The sequence below is a fragment of the Pleurodeles waltl genome, chromosome 4_2 (assembly GCF_031143425.1).
Source record: "Pleurodeles waltl isolate 20211129_DDA chromosome 4_2, aPleWal1.hap1.20221129, whole genome shotgun sequence".
Classification (NCBI taxonomy): Eukaryota; Metazoa; Chordata; class Amphibia; order Caudata; family Salamandridae; genus Pleurodeles; species Pleurodeles waltl.
In genome coordinates this window covers 353,823,100-353,842,277 of record NC_090443.1, presented here as the reverse complement: position 1 = coordinate 353,842,277, position 19,178 = coordinate 353,823,100, and the positions used below count along the sequence as shown (strand labels likewise).

Here is a 19,178-nt window from a genome sequence, read left to right as displayed (position 1 = left end):
GGAGCTCCCTCAACTTAATGGCCTCATGGCTCAGCGACGGCGCTCTGTTGTCATTTCCGACTTTTTAATAGCATCTTCCTTACGGTTAAATCTATCTATCTATCTATCTATCTATCTATCTATCTATCTATCTATCTATCTATCTATCTATCTATCGATCTATCGATCTATCTATCTATCTATCTATCTAACTATCTATCTATCTATCTATCTATCTATCTATCTATCTATCTATCTATCTATCTATCTATCTATCTATATATCTATCTGTCTATCTATCTGTCTATCTGTCTATCTGTCTATCTATCTGATACATATATAACATCAACTGTAGGGCCTAGAAGTCTGTAGGTGCAAATACATTACTTTGCTGTTTCAAGTGTGTGTTTTAAAAGTTTGAGCAATGCGTACATCGTGTCCAAGTTAAAAACAAGTGTGCGTCACAGAATTATACAGCTTATGTACGTTTATATTTTTATTGAAAAGAGAGATCATCTGGTGTGAAATGGTTTATTTTTCCATGGTGTGACATTATATTGCTTTGGTCAAGCATTTATTGCGAGCACTATTGGAAAGGAGTGAGGGGTGTGATGGAACATATACTGGTGGCATACACCACCATGGCCTTGATAGAATTGCGGAGGTTGGGGTAACGAGTCTGCCCCGTGTTTGAAGACGTTGTTTTGGTTGTTGGCAGGTTGTGCTCCGGGCGGTCTCTACTTCACTCAGTGAATATTACAGGTCTGACCTCCACCCCAAAACGTGCGAGGCTCAGCGGCCCCTTCCACCTCTGTGCCCGGGGGAGGTTTAAAAGTAGATTTTTGTGTGACTCTTGGGGTGCCCCACAGTGGGATCCGCGAGACCACCGGCGCATGCGCAGACTTCGGTGGGATGAGAGGTGAAAGGCTCTGACCTTCCCAACCGCCCCGCATCTGTGTGATTTTGGAGAGTTTTAGCAGTTCTAGTGTGGGTGTGTCAAGCTGCTTGTGGGGGATGCGAGCCCGGCCGTGCGTGTGCAGAGCTCCACTGAGTGTGGCGTGGGCTGTGTGGGACCCCCCTTTATGCATGGCATTGGAGGGAGATCAAGTACTTTACACGCTTGGGGTGCAACACGGCGTGGCCGGCAGCGAGCCCAGTGAGCTTGAGCCGAGCTCCACCATGTGTGGTTCGGGCTGCCGAGAAGGCGGTGGTGCGCACTCGGGGACTTCCAAAAATCCACGTTTTATTCACTCTTAATATAACAAAGCGACCACGCACAAGAGCTTCAACACAGGAGAGGTGTAGCCGGGAGGAGCTATAGAGGAAGTCGAGTTTACGTTCTCTTGGGCGGCGCGAAGTGAGGTTTGAGGTCGCCGCTCTATCAAGACATCGGACTCATAAATAGCCGTACGTATAGAAGCGGCATCTAGAGGAAAACTCGCCGAGTCTGCGAAATCCTATGTACTTCGAGTTCGCGCGTGCGTGTCCACACGTTTCTGCATCCTACCGCGTGTGTACATAACAAGAAAAATTAGCATTTTTGTGCGAGAGAGCACGTGTATTTATTTATTATATATGTGTATTATTAGACAATTTGTGTATGAACATCTGTTTATTCATACACGTGTGTGTGCATTGTTTCTGTGAGAGTATGTTTCTAAATATATCCATATTTTCATATGTGTGTTGTATGCTTCAGAGTGCGTTTTTAAACACACGTGTGTGTATGCGTATATATATATATATATATATATATATATATATGTATTTATTTGAGACCTACATTTGTGAATGTGTTTATGACATGTGCGTATAAATATGTGTGCAACTATATATATGTAGACGTGTGTATTTTTATATTCTAATATCTATATATTTACAGGTGTTTAAGAGTGTGAGAGAGGGGAAGGGAGCGTTTATGTGAGTAAATACACACACACATATTTCTATATGTTGTGCATTGGCGCATTATGTGTGTGCTTGTGATGTGTGTGTTATGTATATGTTCGTGATTGACATTTTGTGAGAAGTAAGTGGCGTGCATTTAAATATGTATATATCTGTGTGTTTAAACACCTTTAGATGTGTGTGTGCGTTGTGTGTAGTTGGCGCTGGCCCACAGAAAGGTGCCATCGCTGTCAAGGACCATGATGTAAAACCAGAAGTCAGCGCTTCCTTGCTCCCTACGCTGCAGAGGCTGAAGCGATATTGAAACGCTGTCTGCTCCAAGGGACATAAACTCAGTTTCCCTCTTTCTGGTTTGACAAACTCTGGGATTTTCTCGTGTTTGAAGTACTGCTGCTTTTCAGCTTTTTAGCCCCAGTTTTTCTTTTTTTTCACGAGAAGTGGGTGAAGTCCGAACGCGTTTCGGGGCGGGGGGGGGGGGGGGGGGGTACCACGAGGTCAAGCTGACAAGTGCTCTGGTGGATAAATCCGCCGGCCTAACCAAATTGTATGATCTTGGCCACACTGTCTACCTATTTAACTGACGAGACGCTCAGAGACACACGCAACTTTACAATCGCATATAAATGTTTCAATCCGTCGTGTTTCCTCTCTGTGTTGGTTAAACGAGTACACACATTTTCTAGACACACAATCGATCACACAAGTTAATGTTCTGCGCTAGTTCGCATGCTGGCTCGTGGCAATGACACTCGCACTAATGCGTAACCCAGCGCCTCACACCCCTCCCAGCCAGAGTCTGGAACTCGCACCCCTAGAAGCGCTGCTTCCTAGCGCTCTGGAGCTCCCCCCCTAACTGTTTCCTAGCGCTCTGGAGCTAGCACCCCTCGCAGCGCTGCTTCCCAGCACTCTGGAGATCGCACCCCTCTGGAGCTCGCAAAACAGAGCCGACATTTCCAAATCGTTTGCAAGTTAACTTGCATCCTGGCACCCACTTACCATGGCTGAGTGCTCAATATGCACACGGAAGTAGGCCTAAAACGGCACCTCTCGCGTTTCCATTCCTACCTGTCTTTTTGTAGTTCTTCTTTCTGAAAATGGCCAACATTTGGGTGGCGAATAGCCATGGAGCAAACGGCCCCGGAGACTTGTGTTGGAATTCCCAGCGTCTCCTCTTGATCGAATTGTGCGATCCTGGTCAATTTACTTCCTTGCCTAACCACACGAACCGCACGAAATATCTGTAAAAATAGGCCTACCAACAGGCAATTAATTCAAGGGTTGCGCTGTGCTACACACGTCATTAACACACTCATGGATTCACCGTGGCACGGGGAGTGCACACAGTTTTGGTGAAGGGGTAGAGGAGGGGCGCTGGGATTTAAACCCAAACCTGATATTTCCGTCTTGGTTGTTACTTTTCGAAACTTTAAAAGTTACACTTCTGTTCAAAGTGTGTATGGCTTGCTACCTATCTGGGCAGCTGCATAGCAACTGCGCACCACATATAAGGAACATGTATAAGTGACATGGCGTTACTGTGACCGTCTGACTGCCACAGTGGTCATTTGGCAGCTGGCACATATTGCCAAAGCTCAAAGAGAGATACTGGCTGCTGTGGTTTTTGATCTGTGCTGAAATGCGCGGCTCTGCAAGGAAGTAGCTGAGTGCACACCAGCGCTGGCTGATAGGTGTGTGATCTTGGTCTACGCTCTGTGATTGGACCAACCCCCGCCCTTCTCCCGGCTAGGACAGGCTGGGTTCAAGGGTCTCTTGGGATCGACAAGGGATTGGATCCGATGCCTAAGGGGGTTTTCGGGTCGGGAATGGCAGTTGCGGAGTATGGGGAGTTGCTTCGAACTGAGAACAGGGTTGTTTCGGAATAGGAAGGGGCCATTTCGCATGGCTCGGCCTCGGACCAGGCGCACACAGTCGATGGAAGCCACGGCTCCCCCCACCGATGGGATGCGCTCTCGTACCATCTTTGAGTGTCCTCGTCCCCGAGGACTCAGCTTATTTGAACCGGGGACCGATCGCCGCTCTCTCTGACGGGGCAGTCCCAGGAGCCGAGAGAGTGTTTGCTTTGCCCATTCCCTGCACCTTGACGGATCGCTGGTCGAGAGCTGTCCTGGTTCCTTTGCAGGGGTCCCCCCGGACCGCAGGGGGAGAGCCTCCGGCACCGTACTCGCAATTTAACTGAGACCCCTGCTGGAGATCACACTGCATCTCTGCAGAGCTGCCGGACACATGAAGCACTACAGCGCCTGCTGCCGGGGTGAGTTACTTTCTGTCTTAATTCTTTTACGGGAACTCGTTACAGACTACGTATAGCTAGAAATGCAGATTTACCATACATGCATATATGAGTCCACCCACAACGTGTATACATACACATGTATATCTATTGATCTCTGCGCCTTTCACCCACCGACAAATACGTCCACCATCGTCCTGTCTAGAGCTCTATTATTGTATTTATCTACCTCAGTCTGTCTATTAACATTTTTATCTATTCATCCGTCCGTCCCCTGTTCTGTCCATCGACCAGTTACTCAGTCTGTCAGTGGGTCTGACCCGCTTTCTTAGGATCCATCCATCCATCCCTTGAAGTATCTATCTATCTATCTATCTATCTATCTATCTATCTATCTATCTATCTATCTATCTATCTATCTATCTATCTATCTATCTATCTATCTATCTATCTATCTATCTATCTATCTATCTTTTAAATGTTCGAGCTACCCGCTGATCAATCAATCTGTGCCATCATCGAACTATGTCCACACCTACCTGTCTGCATGTTCAGATATCTCTCCATCCACCCATTACAGCTAGACAATGGGGAACCTTATATGTGTGCGCACACGCACACATATATACACATAATAAATGCTCGTGCATGTGCGCGTTTTATGTGTTTACATAAAAGTATATAACTCTAAATGTTTTAAATGGCCTTACCTATTTACCATCCCAATTAACAATGGATGCACACACACATTTTGAATATACTGTATACCTTTATTTTTTTGCCCGTAACCATACATTTAATCTTTCTTTAACATCTGTACAGTCAGTAGGGGATTTGTATGTCATTGTGTAATTTTTACATTTTCCTACCTTTTTATATATGCTTTGCCCACGATTATGTTTCCAGAGGAATCTCTACTTGCTGGAGAGAAGGGGTTATGACATACCATAAGTCACACATAATAAACATACCTAATATTAAGCACTCTAAAGCAGAGCCAGCAACAATAAAATTACTTACCCTGCCTGGTAAGTATCACTGGTTGGGGTAGTTCAGCTCGAAACAGAACTTTACCCAACCTACTACTGCAACGTGGCATAAATATCGTCTGTAAAAACATAATGTCCAATTATTCTTCAAACAATATTAGCCCGTTGGAATTAACAATAGAACATCTACAGACAATGGAGAGTTTTTTTTATAAATATTTACTCCACAAATTTTATGTCAGATAACATTTTATATTTATATTCTGACATACAACCTTCTGAAACTACATCACCTCCAAGTTAGAGAATTAGCTGAGAATTGGACGTTTTACACGTAGAATTAATAAGAACCACTCGACAGCAAAGTCCTGAACTTCAGAAAGAACAATATCAATAAAGTTTCCTTTCACCAGAAGATAAGCAGAGCCCTGGTCTCTGAAATGAATGTTCTGTATCTCAAAGTGCAGTGACTTTCCACAGTCAGTTTCCATTTGGCCACCATTGGTAACTTCTCACAGGTCTCCGAAGGCTGACAGAACTGTCACCACGAGTCCTTCCCATGAGCCATAAAGTTCTAAAATACCATTCGAAAAAACAATTTTTTAAAGGATTTACTACATCATGGTTAATCAATGATTGCATTTTAATATTCCACTTTTTCAGTTTGAATCAGTGCAATCAACGTTAGTTTCTGGTTACAGGAGCGATACAATACCATTTTATGTTTAGCAAACACTTTTAAAGTATATTCATTGTAATGAGCCTAGGGTTTGGGGCAGGATCCCATGGGATATAAAACTGCACAAGGCAGAAAATAGAGTGTTTACAAATTATCTCTCCCCCTTACGGTATTCGTAGACACACCAAATATACAGTGTGTGGGATTACTTAAAGTTGGTTCAGAACACAACACATTTCACTTAAGTAGTAAAATTGCCCTTTGTTTTTAAGTGTGCAATCTATTGCAAAATGCCATAGAGACCCTCCAAATGAGCCCATTTGTACTGTTGAGTCCCCCCCTTGGAGTATTATGTTCCCACATCTTATGTTAATTAAAATTATATTTGATAACTTATATTTTAACATTATCCAATGTAAGAGTGGCCTTCCTACTGTAGTGGACTTTGTGAGTTTTACAGATATTTAAAAAGGTACTCAGACCAACAAAACTATATGAAGTCGCAAGTCTGTAAAATCAAGGGTGAGTAATAGTGGCTTAACGTTAAGAAGACAACCTTCCAGGTAAGTCAACAGGAGAAAACACTTTTTTCACAAAAAATGATTGTCAGCATCTCAAAATACCCCAAACCTTTCCTGTTCCCTATTCCAGCCCACAGTTGAACAAAATAAAAAAGGCAATTTTGTGGCTCTAAATGAGCCACACGTTAGGTTAGCATGCTACTAAAACTGTCGTCTGTTTGAAAACGTACTGAAATTTTGAACACTTTTAAAGAAAAAACAGTTTAGCCACAATCTGGGAAGCTCATAAAAAGACAAGCTATTTTATTTTGTCTACAATTAATCAAAACTTTCTGATATGTGGCAGTAATTTATGTGACTGGCTTTGGATAGCCAGTATTTGTGATTTTACAGAGTGAGCAAAATAGTCTACTGTATAACTGGCTCTTTTAATCAGAAACTAAGCACAGGCATGCTTTCTTTCCTGTAGTGTCTCAGTATAAAATGGTGAGTTACTCCTACGATGAAGATCTGGAAGAACTCTGCCCCGTTTGTGGCGACAAGGTGTCTGGTTATCATTATGGGCTCCTGACTTGTGAAAGTTGCAAGGTAGGACAGCGGAACGTCTATCTAAATGCATTTTGCACAGTGAAACAAAAAAATGAAAATGTGGCTTGACCTAGGGCCTATGCATGGTTGACTTTAATGCAAAGAACTGCAGTCTTCTAGCTAAGACCTGTTGTATTAGTGTAAGAACTTGTGGGAAAGAGTTTGATTGGCCAAGCAAGTGTGTGTTCAATGGTTGGGAATGGGAAGTCCAAATTGAAAATACATTTTGGTTGTATTCGGTTGTATTTAAAATTCAGGTTCCATCTACAAACGTTGATGGTTATTTTTCAGAACCTACCAATATATGATATTCTAATGATTGAGAATGCATTAATATCAATGATAATGTTGAAAAGGGCTTTTCATTCAATGATAGTTTCTCTAATAAGTATTTTCTATCTTTGATTAACACTAGAAAAGCTTGTTTACTGAATTTTAGCAAAATGTTAGCATAAAGTAAAAGAGGTTGCTTCTGTGATGTGGGAAGGAGGGCATTTTCTTCACTAATTTTTACATATGTTTAATGTGGTTTTGAGATTCCGAAGTCAGTGGAATGTTTCATGTGGTTTGAATGTGCATCAAAACATTTTAAATGTTTTTCATGATTTTGAGGCAAAATGATTTAACGTTATTCATTGTAAGAGATAGTTAGGCATTTGATTGCTGAATGGGCTTAAAATATGAAAAACATTATTGAGGGCTATGTAGGTCCATGAATTCATATTTTCAATGACTGCATAAATATTGGCATTAGATTACTTGTTTAGGGAGCATCTTTTCCAGTTAGCCTCACATAGTCTTCTGAGGCAAGGAGGGGCTTAATGTGAACACAATCTCAGTACAGAGGGCTAGCGTCTACAAACCACTACATTGTCTTCGAGGTGGGTTGTATTCAAGCTCTTCCTATGTGAAGTAATGGGCACTGTCATTACACTGTCAATCAACAGGACAGATCTGGGAACTTCTCAACTTTTTAGTTAGAAACCATTGACTTTTGATGTTGTAAGATCGGTGGTTGGACAAGAGGGTATTCTGGGATATCACAAGCATTCATTGTAATGATATAGGGGGCGAATGTGCCTCACATGGAGCTATAAAGACAGTATTTATCAAATTAGGTTAACTTCATTGGGGAAAAAAACTTATCAGCAGTATTTAATGCTACTCTGGTAAGATTGTCCCATTGCTGATTTGAAAGGTCATCAGTTTACATGTTGTGGCGGCTTCTCTCACATGTTCCTTCATTATTGTATTGCTATTCTTAAAATTCAAATGGACTTTTGGCGCTAGAAAAAAACCCATGGGGTCTATGGTTGACTTCCTTTAAAAAAGGACCCACTTATTTACTCAAAACTTAAAAAATGATTTTTTTTTCTGAGACATAACCATTTGTGTAAGTGAAAAGCGTCGAATTATCATTTTCATTGAGGTGTTCTAAAGTGCCAGCCAGGCCCCATAAGTTGCTGGAGCACTACTGTATACTGCTGTATAACATACAAAGCATCTAGCATAAGGATTTGTAGAGTACATTTTATGATTTTGACAATAAAATTAATATACATCTTGATGGAATCAGAATCCTATAAATGAAAGCTTCAACCCACAGTATCAAGTCAGTCGTTTGAAAGGAAGAAAAGCTACTACATTTAGGAATTGTTTAAAACCCTTTGTTTTTATGCATTCTTTACGGCCTTGTAATTTACTCTCCTTGGTAAACCCCTGTTGTAGGTGTTAATACACGTGACTATCTGGCATCCTCCTTAAATAATACATTTTGAAGAGTCTGTGGGCACAGACAGACCAGATACACACACTTGTGCCTCAAACACAGCCCCAAAGTGACCCCGCTAACTGCACGAGATTGTTACAGATTCATGATTGACAGAGTGTGGAGCGACGCAGTAGAGCTTACTGTAATAGGATGTGGGTCACTCCTGTGACCTTAGATTACACTTTGTTGAGGGAAGGGCACGTGTTTGACCATTGTGCTGCTAAGTGGATGTTTGTTGTGTTGTGAAATATTCTTACATGGAAACATGATGAATAATTGATGTGCAACTTGTATAAGGTTGTTACTCTAGCGATCACTGTTAGCAATCCAGAACAGTAATGAATCAAGCTTTGGCAAAGCCAATAGGTCTCGCCTTGTAGAACATCTTACCATGCCAGTGCTTTTTGGCAACGCTCTACATCATCAGCAATACCTAAATAATTAAATAAAATGAGCACAATGATGTAGACCACATCATTCTGCAGACGCGTGCACGCGTTTGGAGGCATGCACATGCCAACAGAGTGACACAGATGCTATTTTCTATTTTTTATTTACTGATCTAAGATGGTGGACGCCATTTGGATCACTTAATAAAAATGATATTCTAAGTGCACAAATGTATTTTTCGTGTATCAGAGTTGTCACAGCAAATGGCAGCTGCCGGGTAGTGTAAAAAATTACACTTAAAAAAACGTAAATGTCCACAATAGATGGCCGAGCAACAAACAATGGGCAGGAGGAAGCCAATCAGAATGAGTGTGGGGTGAGAGAGCATCAGACATGCATGAAAGCTTCTGGGCAATCGGAAGAAATAGCAAAATTAAATTATTGTGTTTGAAGGACTGAAAGGCATGGGTGGAGCACCTATGCAGAGGACTGGGCGGTGAATGTGAATCCAGGAGGACAGTTATTTGTGCAGCACATGCAGGAGAATATGGTAATACATGCATTCTCATGAGTGTTTAACAAAAATAAACAAGTAGTTCCCTAAGTGTGCACAGTAGAAGGGACACACGTCAGCCATTCAAAAGCATAGAGTAGAGACTATTTTTCAAAGCAGGGAAACACAAGAATTGGAAGGCAAACCATCAAATAAGAAACAGGCAAAGAAGAGTGACAATGATTCCGACCAATGGTAAGCAACTTGTGGGCTCAAAGTTATCTGTAAGGGTTAGGTATGGCCCCCAAGAGGCTTTCTCCTAGAGACAGTTTAATATTGTTTAGTAACCCAGAATCAAATTATTGGCTAAAATTAAATTCAACATGTTGCTCACTCAAATACCTTTAAATATGAGTTTTAGATAAGAACAATTGCATGCACTGCTTGCTTAACTGAATTGATGTACATTGTTGCTTATGTCCATTTTCAAGGATCTGTGTGAAAATTAAGAATGTTCTAGTGAGGAACGTTATAATAACTATTCGCTTTATTCATTTCTTTCATTTTTATGTATCTTAAGCATAATGAAGAACACCTAATCATGAATGCCATAATGTCGAAAAAAGGTGTGAGTACTAACCCTAGACATACTCACTGCCTTCTCACTGACACCCACTGTTTCCCTAAGCCCACCACTAACCCTAGTCTTAACCCTATTTTCAATTCTTAACGGTCATTTACCACTAAGTTCCTTTAAAAACAATAGAAAACGTATCTTTGTCTTAATGTTCTTTATTTTTTTCTTCATTATTACCTTTCTGTTTTGAGACACTTTACATTTTGGATTCATGGATTTTGTATTTCTTAATGGTAATGCCTTAATTTTTACATTACGCCTTCTCCTAACCCTTGAATTGGTAGTGTATGCTAACCATGTATTTTGCACGAGTACAATTTAGAAAATTCAACAATTAAATATAATTTCCACTCTAAATGTAGTTCTTTATTAAATATTAATGCACTCTTACCACATGGGTGAGCTCAACTGGGGCTTGTCAGATAAAAGTTCAAATGGTAAATTCGTTGTCATTAGAAACACTTGTGAACTTTCCCATTTATCCTACAGGGGTTCTTCAAAAGAACAGTCCAGAATAACAAAAGGTACACGTGCATAGAGAACCAGAGCTGCCAAATTGACAAAACACAAAGGAAACGTTGTCCTTACTGTCGGTTTCAAAAATGTCTGACGGTTGGCATGAAATTGGAAGGTAAGTCCTTTTTATGAGATCAAAATCAAATCACCTGCCCTTGCTCTGTCTATACTGGCCAATACAATTTTGACGGAATTCACAGAACCCCACAACCATAAAAAAAATTAGAGGTTTGTGAAATATGAGTAATTTTTATTGGTGTAATTACACAAAATGTCAGTAAAAGTATGCAAAAATATGCAAAATTAAAAAATTCTTCATATTTTAGCTCAAAATATGTCTTTGCATCAATTTTAATGTGAGGACATATATCACGCTAAAATATAGTATGAAAATATACACGTGGCGTGGAGAAACAGTTATTTGCATTATGGCCATTAGTGTATTTCACACCTTCTCACAGTAAACTTTCGCTGTGAACACAATGTAGCATAGTGGTGTCATTTAGGGAATTCCTCAAAGGAAACGTAATGTGAAATTCCAGAAATCATGTCAATTACGCCTGCATGATTTAAATTGCCTTTTGACCTACTAGGTAAAATATCACGTAGAGCAAACAATGTGTTCTTTTTAGAATTTATGTAGCCTGTTTCATTCTTATCTGGTGGCATTTATCATCTTTCAACTACTCTGTTATTACTTTCCCATGTTGAAGGGCGAGTTACATATGTAGATTTCCTGCAGGACTCACATCACTGGAGAAGGGACGCTTTAGAACAAAAGATTAAATTACCAAGCTATTCCATTCGGAGATCTACACCCTTGGATCACCTTAAGGGAACCAATAAAAGTTCCTTATTACAATGGTTTGGAAAGAAGAGTGCAACATTCTCAAAGTAGTGTAGGGCTATCTAGAAACGCTACATTTTGGCCTTTCATGAGAAGATAGAAAATAAAAAAATAGATCCTAATGTCTCCATCCAACGATAAAGCATGGCACCTTGATGGGTGAGGGCCTTCACCCTTTTTAAGGAAACCCTTGGACTTCTGCTGATATGGTTAAGTACCTTGGGCTCGATTCGAATGGCCAGAATGCCCAGTTTTAGAGAGTTTGGTACTCTATTGTGCTTTTTAAATTTATGTAGGTACTCTTTGGGTAATTTAGTCTAAAAACTAAAAAAAAGCGTTTCGTTGTGAAAATCTAGGATGTTGTGGTAAAAGCTTTAAATATTCATTCATTTTTATTCATTTTATTTGTAAAGTGTGCAACTACATGATAGTGTTTTGGTAGTAAATGGTCCTAAATCAATAGCAACTGACTAGGCAGCCGAACTACGACAGAGACCCTGAAGCTGCGTAAAGCCAGGTCTTTAATTAATGTAAATGTGGGATGGTTCGCCATAAGTAACAGAGAGTAAATGATTTTTGCATCAGTGATATAACTTGGTAGATTGCGTAAGAGACATCAAAGTGTGAAAAAACAAAAAAACAAAGATGCAAGCCCTCTAGATCAATGAGGGATATCACTGTGGATGAGATGTAAGGTGAATGGTGGGTATGTTTCTAAAATGTTATTACTGCATCCTTTTCCCGGAGCTTTGAATTTCACTCACATTCCTTTCTCATCTGATAAAGTTCCTGTGTGGCCCGAGTTTACCCAGCAGAATTATGTGCCTGGTACACAATTGCACAGCACCTAGCACAGCTTTCACCTTGACACATTTTCTTGCTCTGTGACACATGTACTAACGCAACACATCTCAAGGAGGCCATTTACAAGGATTCACAGACATCTTGCCTTATTCAAATTCAAGAGTCTGGATATTCTTTGTGAATCCTTGCAAATGGCTCAGATTGCAGATGGAGGCTTGCAGGGGGTAGCAGACTACTATCTCTGCATTAAGGATCTCTAAGTGTTGAATTATAGCTACTGTGCTTTTGAGGGATACAAAGCAATACTTTAGAACAGCAAAACACTAAAGGAACATCCAAGGGAGCAAACATTGGCCCAGGGGACTTCTGAAACGATGGACAGGCCTCCTGGAGAGCATGAGTGAGACAATCCACAAAGTTGTGTGCTGCGTGTGACCTAATATTGGGCTACACCTGGCTGTAGTACATGGAAAACCCTTATTTTTATCTCATGAATGGGCAAAGAGAGCTAAAAGTAGGTTTGGAATGGTTCCACCACGAGACATCATATAATAGTCGTCTTTTTCATAGTGGCTGACAATTATGCTGGTAATCTTTACTGACCCCAATGGCTCATACATCTTTCTGACTCATTTTTCTTTTGGATAGCAAGAAACCTAAGTGAATTTATTATCCAATGAGTTGGCGAACCTAGGCCCATATTTATACTTTTTTATCACCGCATTTGCGCCGCTTTTTGACGCAAAAACGGCGCAAACTTACAAAATACAGTTGTATTTTGTAAGTTTGCTCTGCTTTTGCATCAAAAAGCGGCACAAATGTGATGCTAAAAAGGTATAAATATGGGCCCTAGTCCTAGAGACATGATGAGGTTGAGCTTCTCCCCGACCTATACCTACTCAACCACATTAAGTGTGTTCAAACAACAGCCCCGAACGAGACAGAGTACAAATTAATATTGAGGCACTATTCCAGGGTAGTGTAACCTGGGTCCATGAAGCCAGATCCATTTAAAAAAAAACTTTAAATATAAGTTTACAACTTACATGTCACATTCTAAACATTCTCAACAGTGGCAATGTATATCAAATGGTGCTGATCAACAGTAGCATGCCTTGTCTCACTGCATACTTGTCATTGCCTTATACATATCATACCCTTGTCAGGTAGCCATCAGACAAATGTCATAGAATCCCTACAGTCCTATTGTGCCTTGGTATCCTCTCTCAATATTTTTCCCCGTATCATTTCTGACCGATTGTAGTTTGGAATACAGAGTACAAGAATATTGCGGCATACCAATATTGTAGCCAAAATATCGAGGGACAACATATTGAAAGGTAAGTGCACATTGGGAAGTATAGATTTACTAATCTTACCTCCACATCCATGTACCTTGATGATATATGTATTGCCAAGGTACAAAGATGTGGAGTTAGATATAGAATATCTAAACATAGATTTACCTTTCAATCTTTTCTTCCCTCAATATTTTATCCTCGTTATTTGTGTCCCACAATATTCTTTATTCGTTATTTAGGATCCACACCTTTCTGACCACATCTCAGGTTATCTGCCACTTAGTCATCTGTCATGAAGCCACACCCATATCATACTTTCAGTATATTTATATGGGAGATACATACAAAAATTTAAGTAGGACTCATTTTCATAATCTGTGGTTATGCTGAAAATCTGACATGGATCTGGCTTTCAGGGACCAATGCAACATACTCCCTCTACACCATGCGCATTATACTATGCCTTCCATTCCTAAAGTAGAGCCCCCTTTCTAAAATCTAAATCCACAATCACTCATGCCTTCGACACCCTGGTGCCTTGAGCAAACTCCCAATGAAGTTTGACTTTCATCCAGGAGCTAGAATGGGGCTGGGAATCCCATTATGTGGTTAGTTACCTTTGTTTTAACGTCACAATATGAACAATATTGCATTTCAAAAAGATTGTGACCTAGATATTGACATGCAAAGTATCACAAAGGCAGAAACACAAAAGTAAGGATGGATTTATTAATCTTATTTCCCATCCATATACTATTAAGCTATATATATTTATCGTCAAGACATCCACATACAATTAATATATATGTATCGTCAATATACAAAGATGTGGAGTTAAGTTTATTAAATCTTTACGTACTTTATTCTTTTTTATATTTACCTCCACAATATTTTGCTACTTGGTATTATGTCCATTATATTTTGGTACGATGATATTTTCTCCACGCTATTCCGGTAATATACATTTTAATCACACAGGCAACAATGTCGCTTCTTATCAGCTGAACGTACCATTGGTCTATCTTTGTGTAAGTTTTGCAATGTACTAATGTGTATATGGTCTGCTCCTCATGCTCTTGAGAAACAGGAAGAATTGATCAGAATGGTATCATTAGTAGAGCAATAATGAGTACAATTTGTTCTACTGCTTCATACCGTACACCTACCACTTCTAAGTGCTGAAAAAAAAGGTACTATTGTTATTGCAATTGTCTAGTACTCAGCTCACAGCTTTCAGAAGAATGGCAGGCTGAGTTGACCTTCTCAGGATTCAATCCATTCATGATTTGAAGAGCACAGGCGACGCCAGTGGCGACCATTTTACTTACTAAGCCATCTAAATTGTCTTTAGCATGTTGAGGCTCCTGAAAGAAACAGATATTTTGTTACATAGAGTACTCATTTCTTCAAACAAGCCGAAAACCTTGGCTCAATTTCAAAGAAGCAGTTTAGGATTTATAGCTAGATTTCTTCTCCCATTTCAAACACCATGAGAAGATATATATATATATATACATATATATATATATATATATATATATAAGCATTTTTTGAATTGCCTATATCTTTGGCCCCTTTTGACAAACAAAAAAGAGTCGAGGTGATTCTTGTTGCACATGAAAAGTTTTGGGGTGATCCATCAAGTGGGGGCCGAGAAAAAGCAGTTGTCAAAAAATTTGCTTTTCCCATGTTAATTTCCATAGGACCTTAGATACGACAAAAGCTCGAACCACTGGACGGAATTACCCCAATTTTGGCAGAAAGCCGGCTTTCGGTAGGCAGATTGTGCTTTCACTTATTTGGTGTAAATCTGTTCAGTAGTTTTAAAGAAATTAAAGGGAAACCAAATTTGTATATCTGTGGCCGCGGTGCCTTTGTGATTATTTTGCAAATATTTTGTGAAAATTTGTGAATTCTCTTGAATGTGAATGCAAAAACAAGTGCTGTAATTGGCTGACCTCAACCTGACTAGAAAGTTGCTACCGCCATTTTATTTCACGGGGCACGGTCCCTGGGGATGAATATTCTAATTGAAAGTGGCAGAAGAGGTCAGGATGAAGGTACCCTGACCCAAGGGGTATGATATAAGTGTGTTTTAGCGGCAAATTATGGGTTTGAAATAATTTTGCATCACCATATGTGATATGCATGAAAATTCATAAATTTTCTTGAATCTTCACAAATAATTCGCAAAATATTAGTGAATGTGAAAACATTTGAAAGAAAAACCACAGACTCATTCATACACCAATGTATTTACTCACACACCCATTCAGACACTAATGCACCCCCTCAGACCCACACACCCACTTTCAGACACACTCAAACACTCATGCACCCTCTTACAGATCCACTGACAGATATAGGCCCTGTGACCAACCTGCGTTGCACACAGCCAAAGAACGTGCGTGGCGTGGGGTGGGTGGTTATAAGTGCTTTGCTGCAAGACCTGGCTGCAGTTTGGGTTACTCATCTTTGTTGGAAGAATGCATTTTCAAACACAAGGTTCCCTGTGAGTGCCGTGTTTGACCTTGTGTCATTTGGTGGAGGATATATATATATATATATATATATATATATATATATATATATATATATATATATATATATATATATATATAAATATATATATATTTATATATATATATATATATAGATAGATAGATATGACCCTCTCAATTCCATTGCCACGCTTCATAGCCAATATCTGATCTCCACTGCACTGCCATTCTGTTCTCAAAGTAAGGTTGAGTGGAATTTTCTACTCAAAAGTGGATCGCAAGAATTCCACTATATTCCAAGGTTCTCTGGGAAAATTACTCCTCCGAAGCCTTTGGACTGACTGCTTAGAGTCATGTTTGTGGCATTCCACAAATTCTCACCTTCTGTGCACGTGGAAGGCCTGCACATGGTGGGTGCACATGCACAAAATAGTGATAAATTTGATGAGCATACATTAATCTGTTTATTCAACGTAAACCGGTTTCCAAAGAACATGCAGACCAACTTGAAGGCATTCAATAGAGAAGTGTGGACTGAGTTTCAACAATTTTGCTTAGATTGACCCATCACAGTAAATTATCAGTGGGTAAAAGAACAACACACTTTAACCAGGGGTACACCTATAATTTATTTCCACCTTCTCTTGTTTACAAACTTTGCACTTTCCTTTAAACAGTGGTATGTCCCCAGATTCAGCAGACAGTCAAACACAAAAATAGGTACTTTGCTAAATACCTCTTTCTTAAAACCGATTTTGCCAGTAGGCACAGAAAAACAAATGTACTGCTTTCTGGGATGACGGTGGGAATTACACAAATGTTTCTTTCTTGCCAAATGCGTGCAACACACACAAAGATACGCACAACATAAGTATTAAACTCTGAATTATAAATATTATGCGTGTGTCAGCACATCAGGATGAATTCATTATTTTTATACCTGCGAAATACAATTAGGTACACATTTTCAGTGAGTGCTTTATTACCAGTGATGCACTGACTTGCCATTATTCAAGCAAAATATAAATCAAGTTGATTATTTGAGACCAATAATTATTCTGCAGGATTCCTCTTGGGGAGGGGTGATACATATTGAAAGAATTGCCGGTCTGGAACAGACAGATACCGATGCTTGATCAGACCGTGACAATTTAGCACTTAAAGTTTGTTGCTTGTTTCCTGGGCCTCTGTGAAATGTGTACTATGCAATTGTATCACTGCATAGTTACTGATATATAGGATTTTACTTATTTTTTGTAATTTTCTTTTTTTGGCAGCCATTTTTTTCATATGATTATTTACTCGCATTTATCTCATGTGACTTTTACAAGTGAGGTATGGATTCCCAGTGAATTTTTACACGAGACATCAACCACTTGCATTTCATGTACTATGACTCCTGTTGCATAGGCTTCACAAAATGAATTGATATAGGTGGAGAAACATAATACATTTATCAGCTCGTTCCAGGAGGATATTTCGGGAGGAAGACAGAAAAACATGCTAGACTCGTAAGGGGACTTTTTATTGTCCCACTCTGATGTACAGTTCATTAGGCAGGGTAGGAGTCACCCAGATACTTGGCAGGGAGAAGACAAGATGTACGTACGGGCCCATTACAAAATGGATGCCAGCACTAAGAAGGATCAGTTATAATCAGAGGAGTAGCATGGACTGTAAGATTTGGAGGGGGGGAAGGGGATAGAGGGGGTGGTGGGCTTCAGATTTCCTGACAATCACACTGGCATGCAATGTCAAAATACATTATAGGACAAGCAGGGTGCACGAGAGGAGCTTAAGAGGCAGTGGAAAGGGAGAGTTATACAGATTGGCAGGGGTACTAAGTGAGAGAAACACAGTATTTTGTAAAATAAGGAAAACATTTTAGGGTTTTTAAAACAAAGAGGAGAGTGTGTGTCAGTGTGTGTGTGCATAAATCCTTGGTGAATTCGGACAGACACGTCACCATACGCGTCTGAAAGCTACTGTACCCAACTATTCATCAGAAAAGACATTTATTAGGGGGGTTAAAACACCCCATATACACCCCATGAAGCTTCGCCCTGGTTATAATTACTGCTAACATGCTTTGTGGCTCAGGGTCAATATGTGATGTCATCTCTGAAGAGATTTTGTTTTAAATCACATATCAAAGTATTGATACGTTTTGAGTTCCTCGAAGGCTGTCGCTGGAGGGCACAGACCATAAAAATTGATCGAAATATAATGCGCCAAGAGTTTTCTATTCATCCATCTTTTCAGCTATTTCTCTGGTCGTTTATTAATGTGTACCCATTATACCTCTGTTTGCTTTTAGTTGTCTCACTGTTTTTCTTTCACTCTTTCCTTGCTTTTCTGCCTCTCTCTCTCTCCTCTCAACATTTTGTTTTCATTCTTTTATAGATCCTCTTTCTTTATCCATCTTTCTTTGTCTCCCTCTCCTCTATTTATCCCATACAATCTCTTTCCCCCTTTTCCTCTCTCTGACCATCTACATTTTTTTTCTCAGTCTATCCCTCATCTTCATCTAAGACTCAGCTCACATTTTTTTCAAGTAAGACTTGTAGTTACTCAGACCTTTTTTGGATTATTTCTTTTGTGATTCTGTATACATAATAAAGTAGGAACTCAATTCCGATTTCAAAGTGAAGATAGCGCAAAATTTAGCAGAGGAGAACATCTTGCGTCTTCCATAGATCACTAATCAGCCATCTTGTTTTTCTGCTTCTCTGCCACTGGGAGAGTTAGGCTTTGACTAAATCACTTGACCACCCTTTATGTAGATGCTTAAGCAACAAACTCTAAGGTGACAGTTATTAGATCCCAAGCCAGGCGCGCAAATGGATTTGTTTCAATTATTTATAAAACTTGTACCTGAAGCTACAATAAAGTCAAAGGGCTGGAAAACGGTTGACCTTTTGACTGAAATGTGGTATTTGGGCAGTAAAACATAAATAGTATCACACTTCAATTTAAATCTCGTTGTAAATAAACAACAAAAGT

The 19,178-nt window shown here is 39.7% G+C and overlaps 1 protein-coding gene across 4 annotated transcripts in view; it reads left to right on the top strand.

Moving 5' to 3' along the window:
- Positions 1-19,178, top strand: part of NR5A2 (nuclear receptor subfamily 5 group A member 2) — a 318,062-nt gene that overhangs the window by 110,290 nt on the left and 188,594 nt on the right. For all 4 annotated transcript variants that reach the window (XM_069231435.1, XM_069231432.1, XM_069231434.1 and 1 more), the window contains 2 exons: positions 6,797-6,915; positions 10,696-10,837. In XM_069231435.1, coding sequence (XP_069087536.1) covers positions 6,797-6,915; positions 10,696-10,837 — 261 coding nt within the window. The remainder of the gene's footprint in view (positions 1-6,796; positions 6,916-10,695; positions 10,838-19,178) is intronic.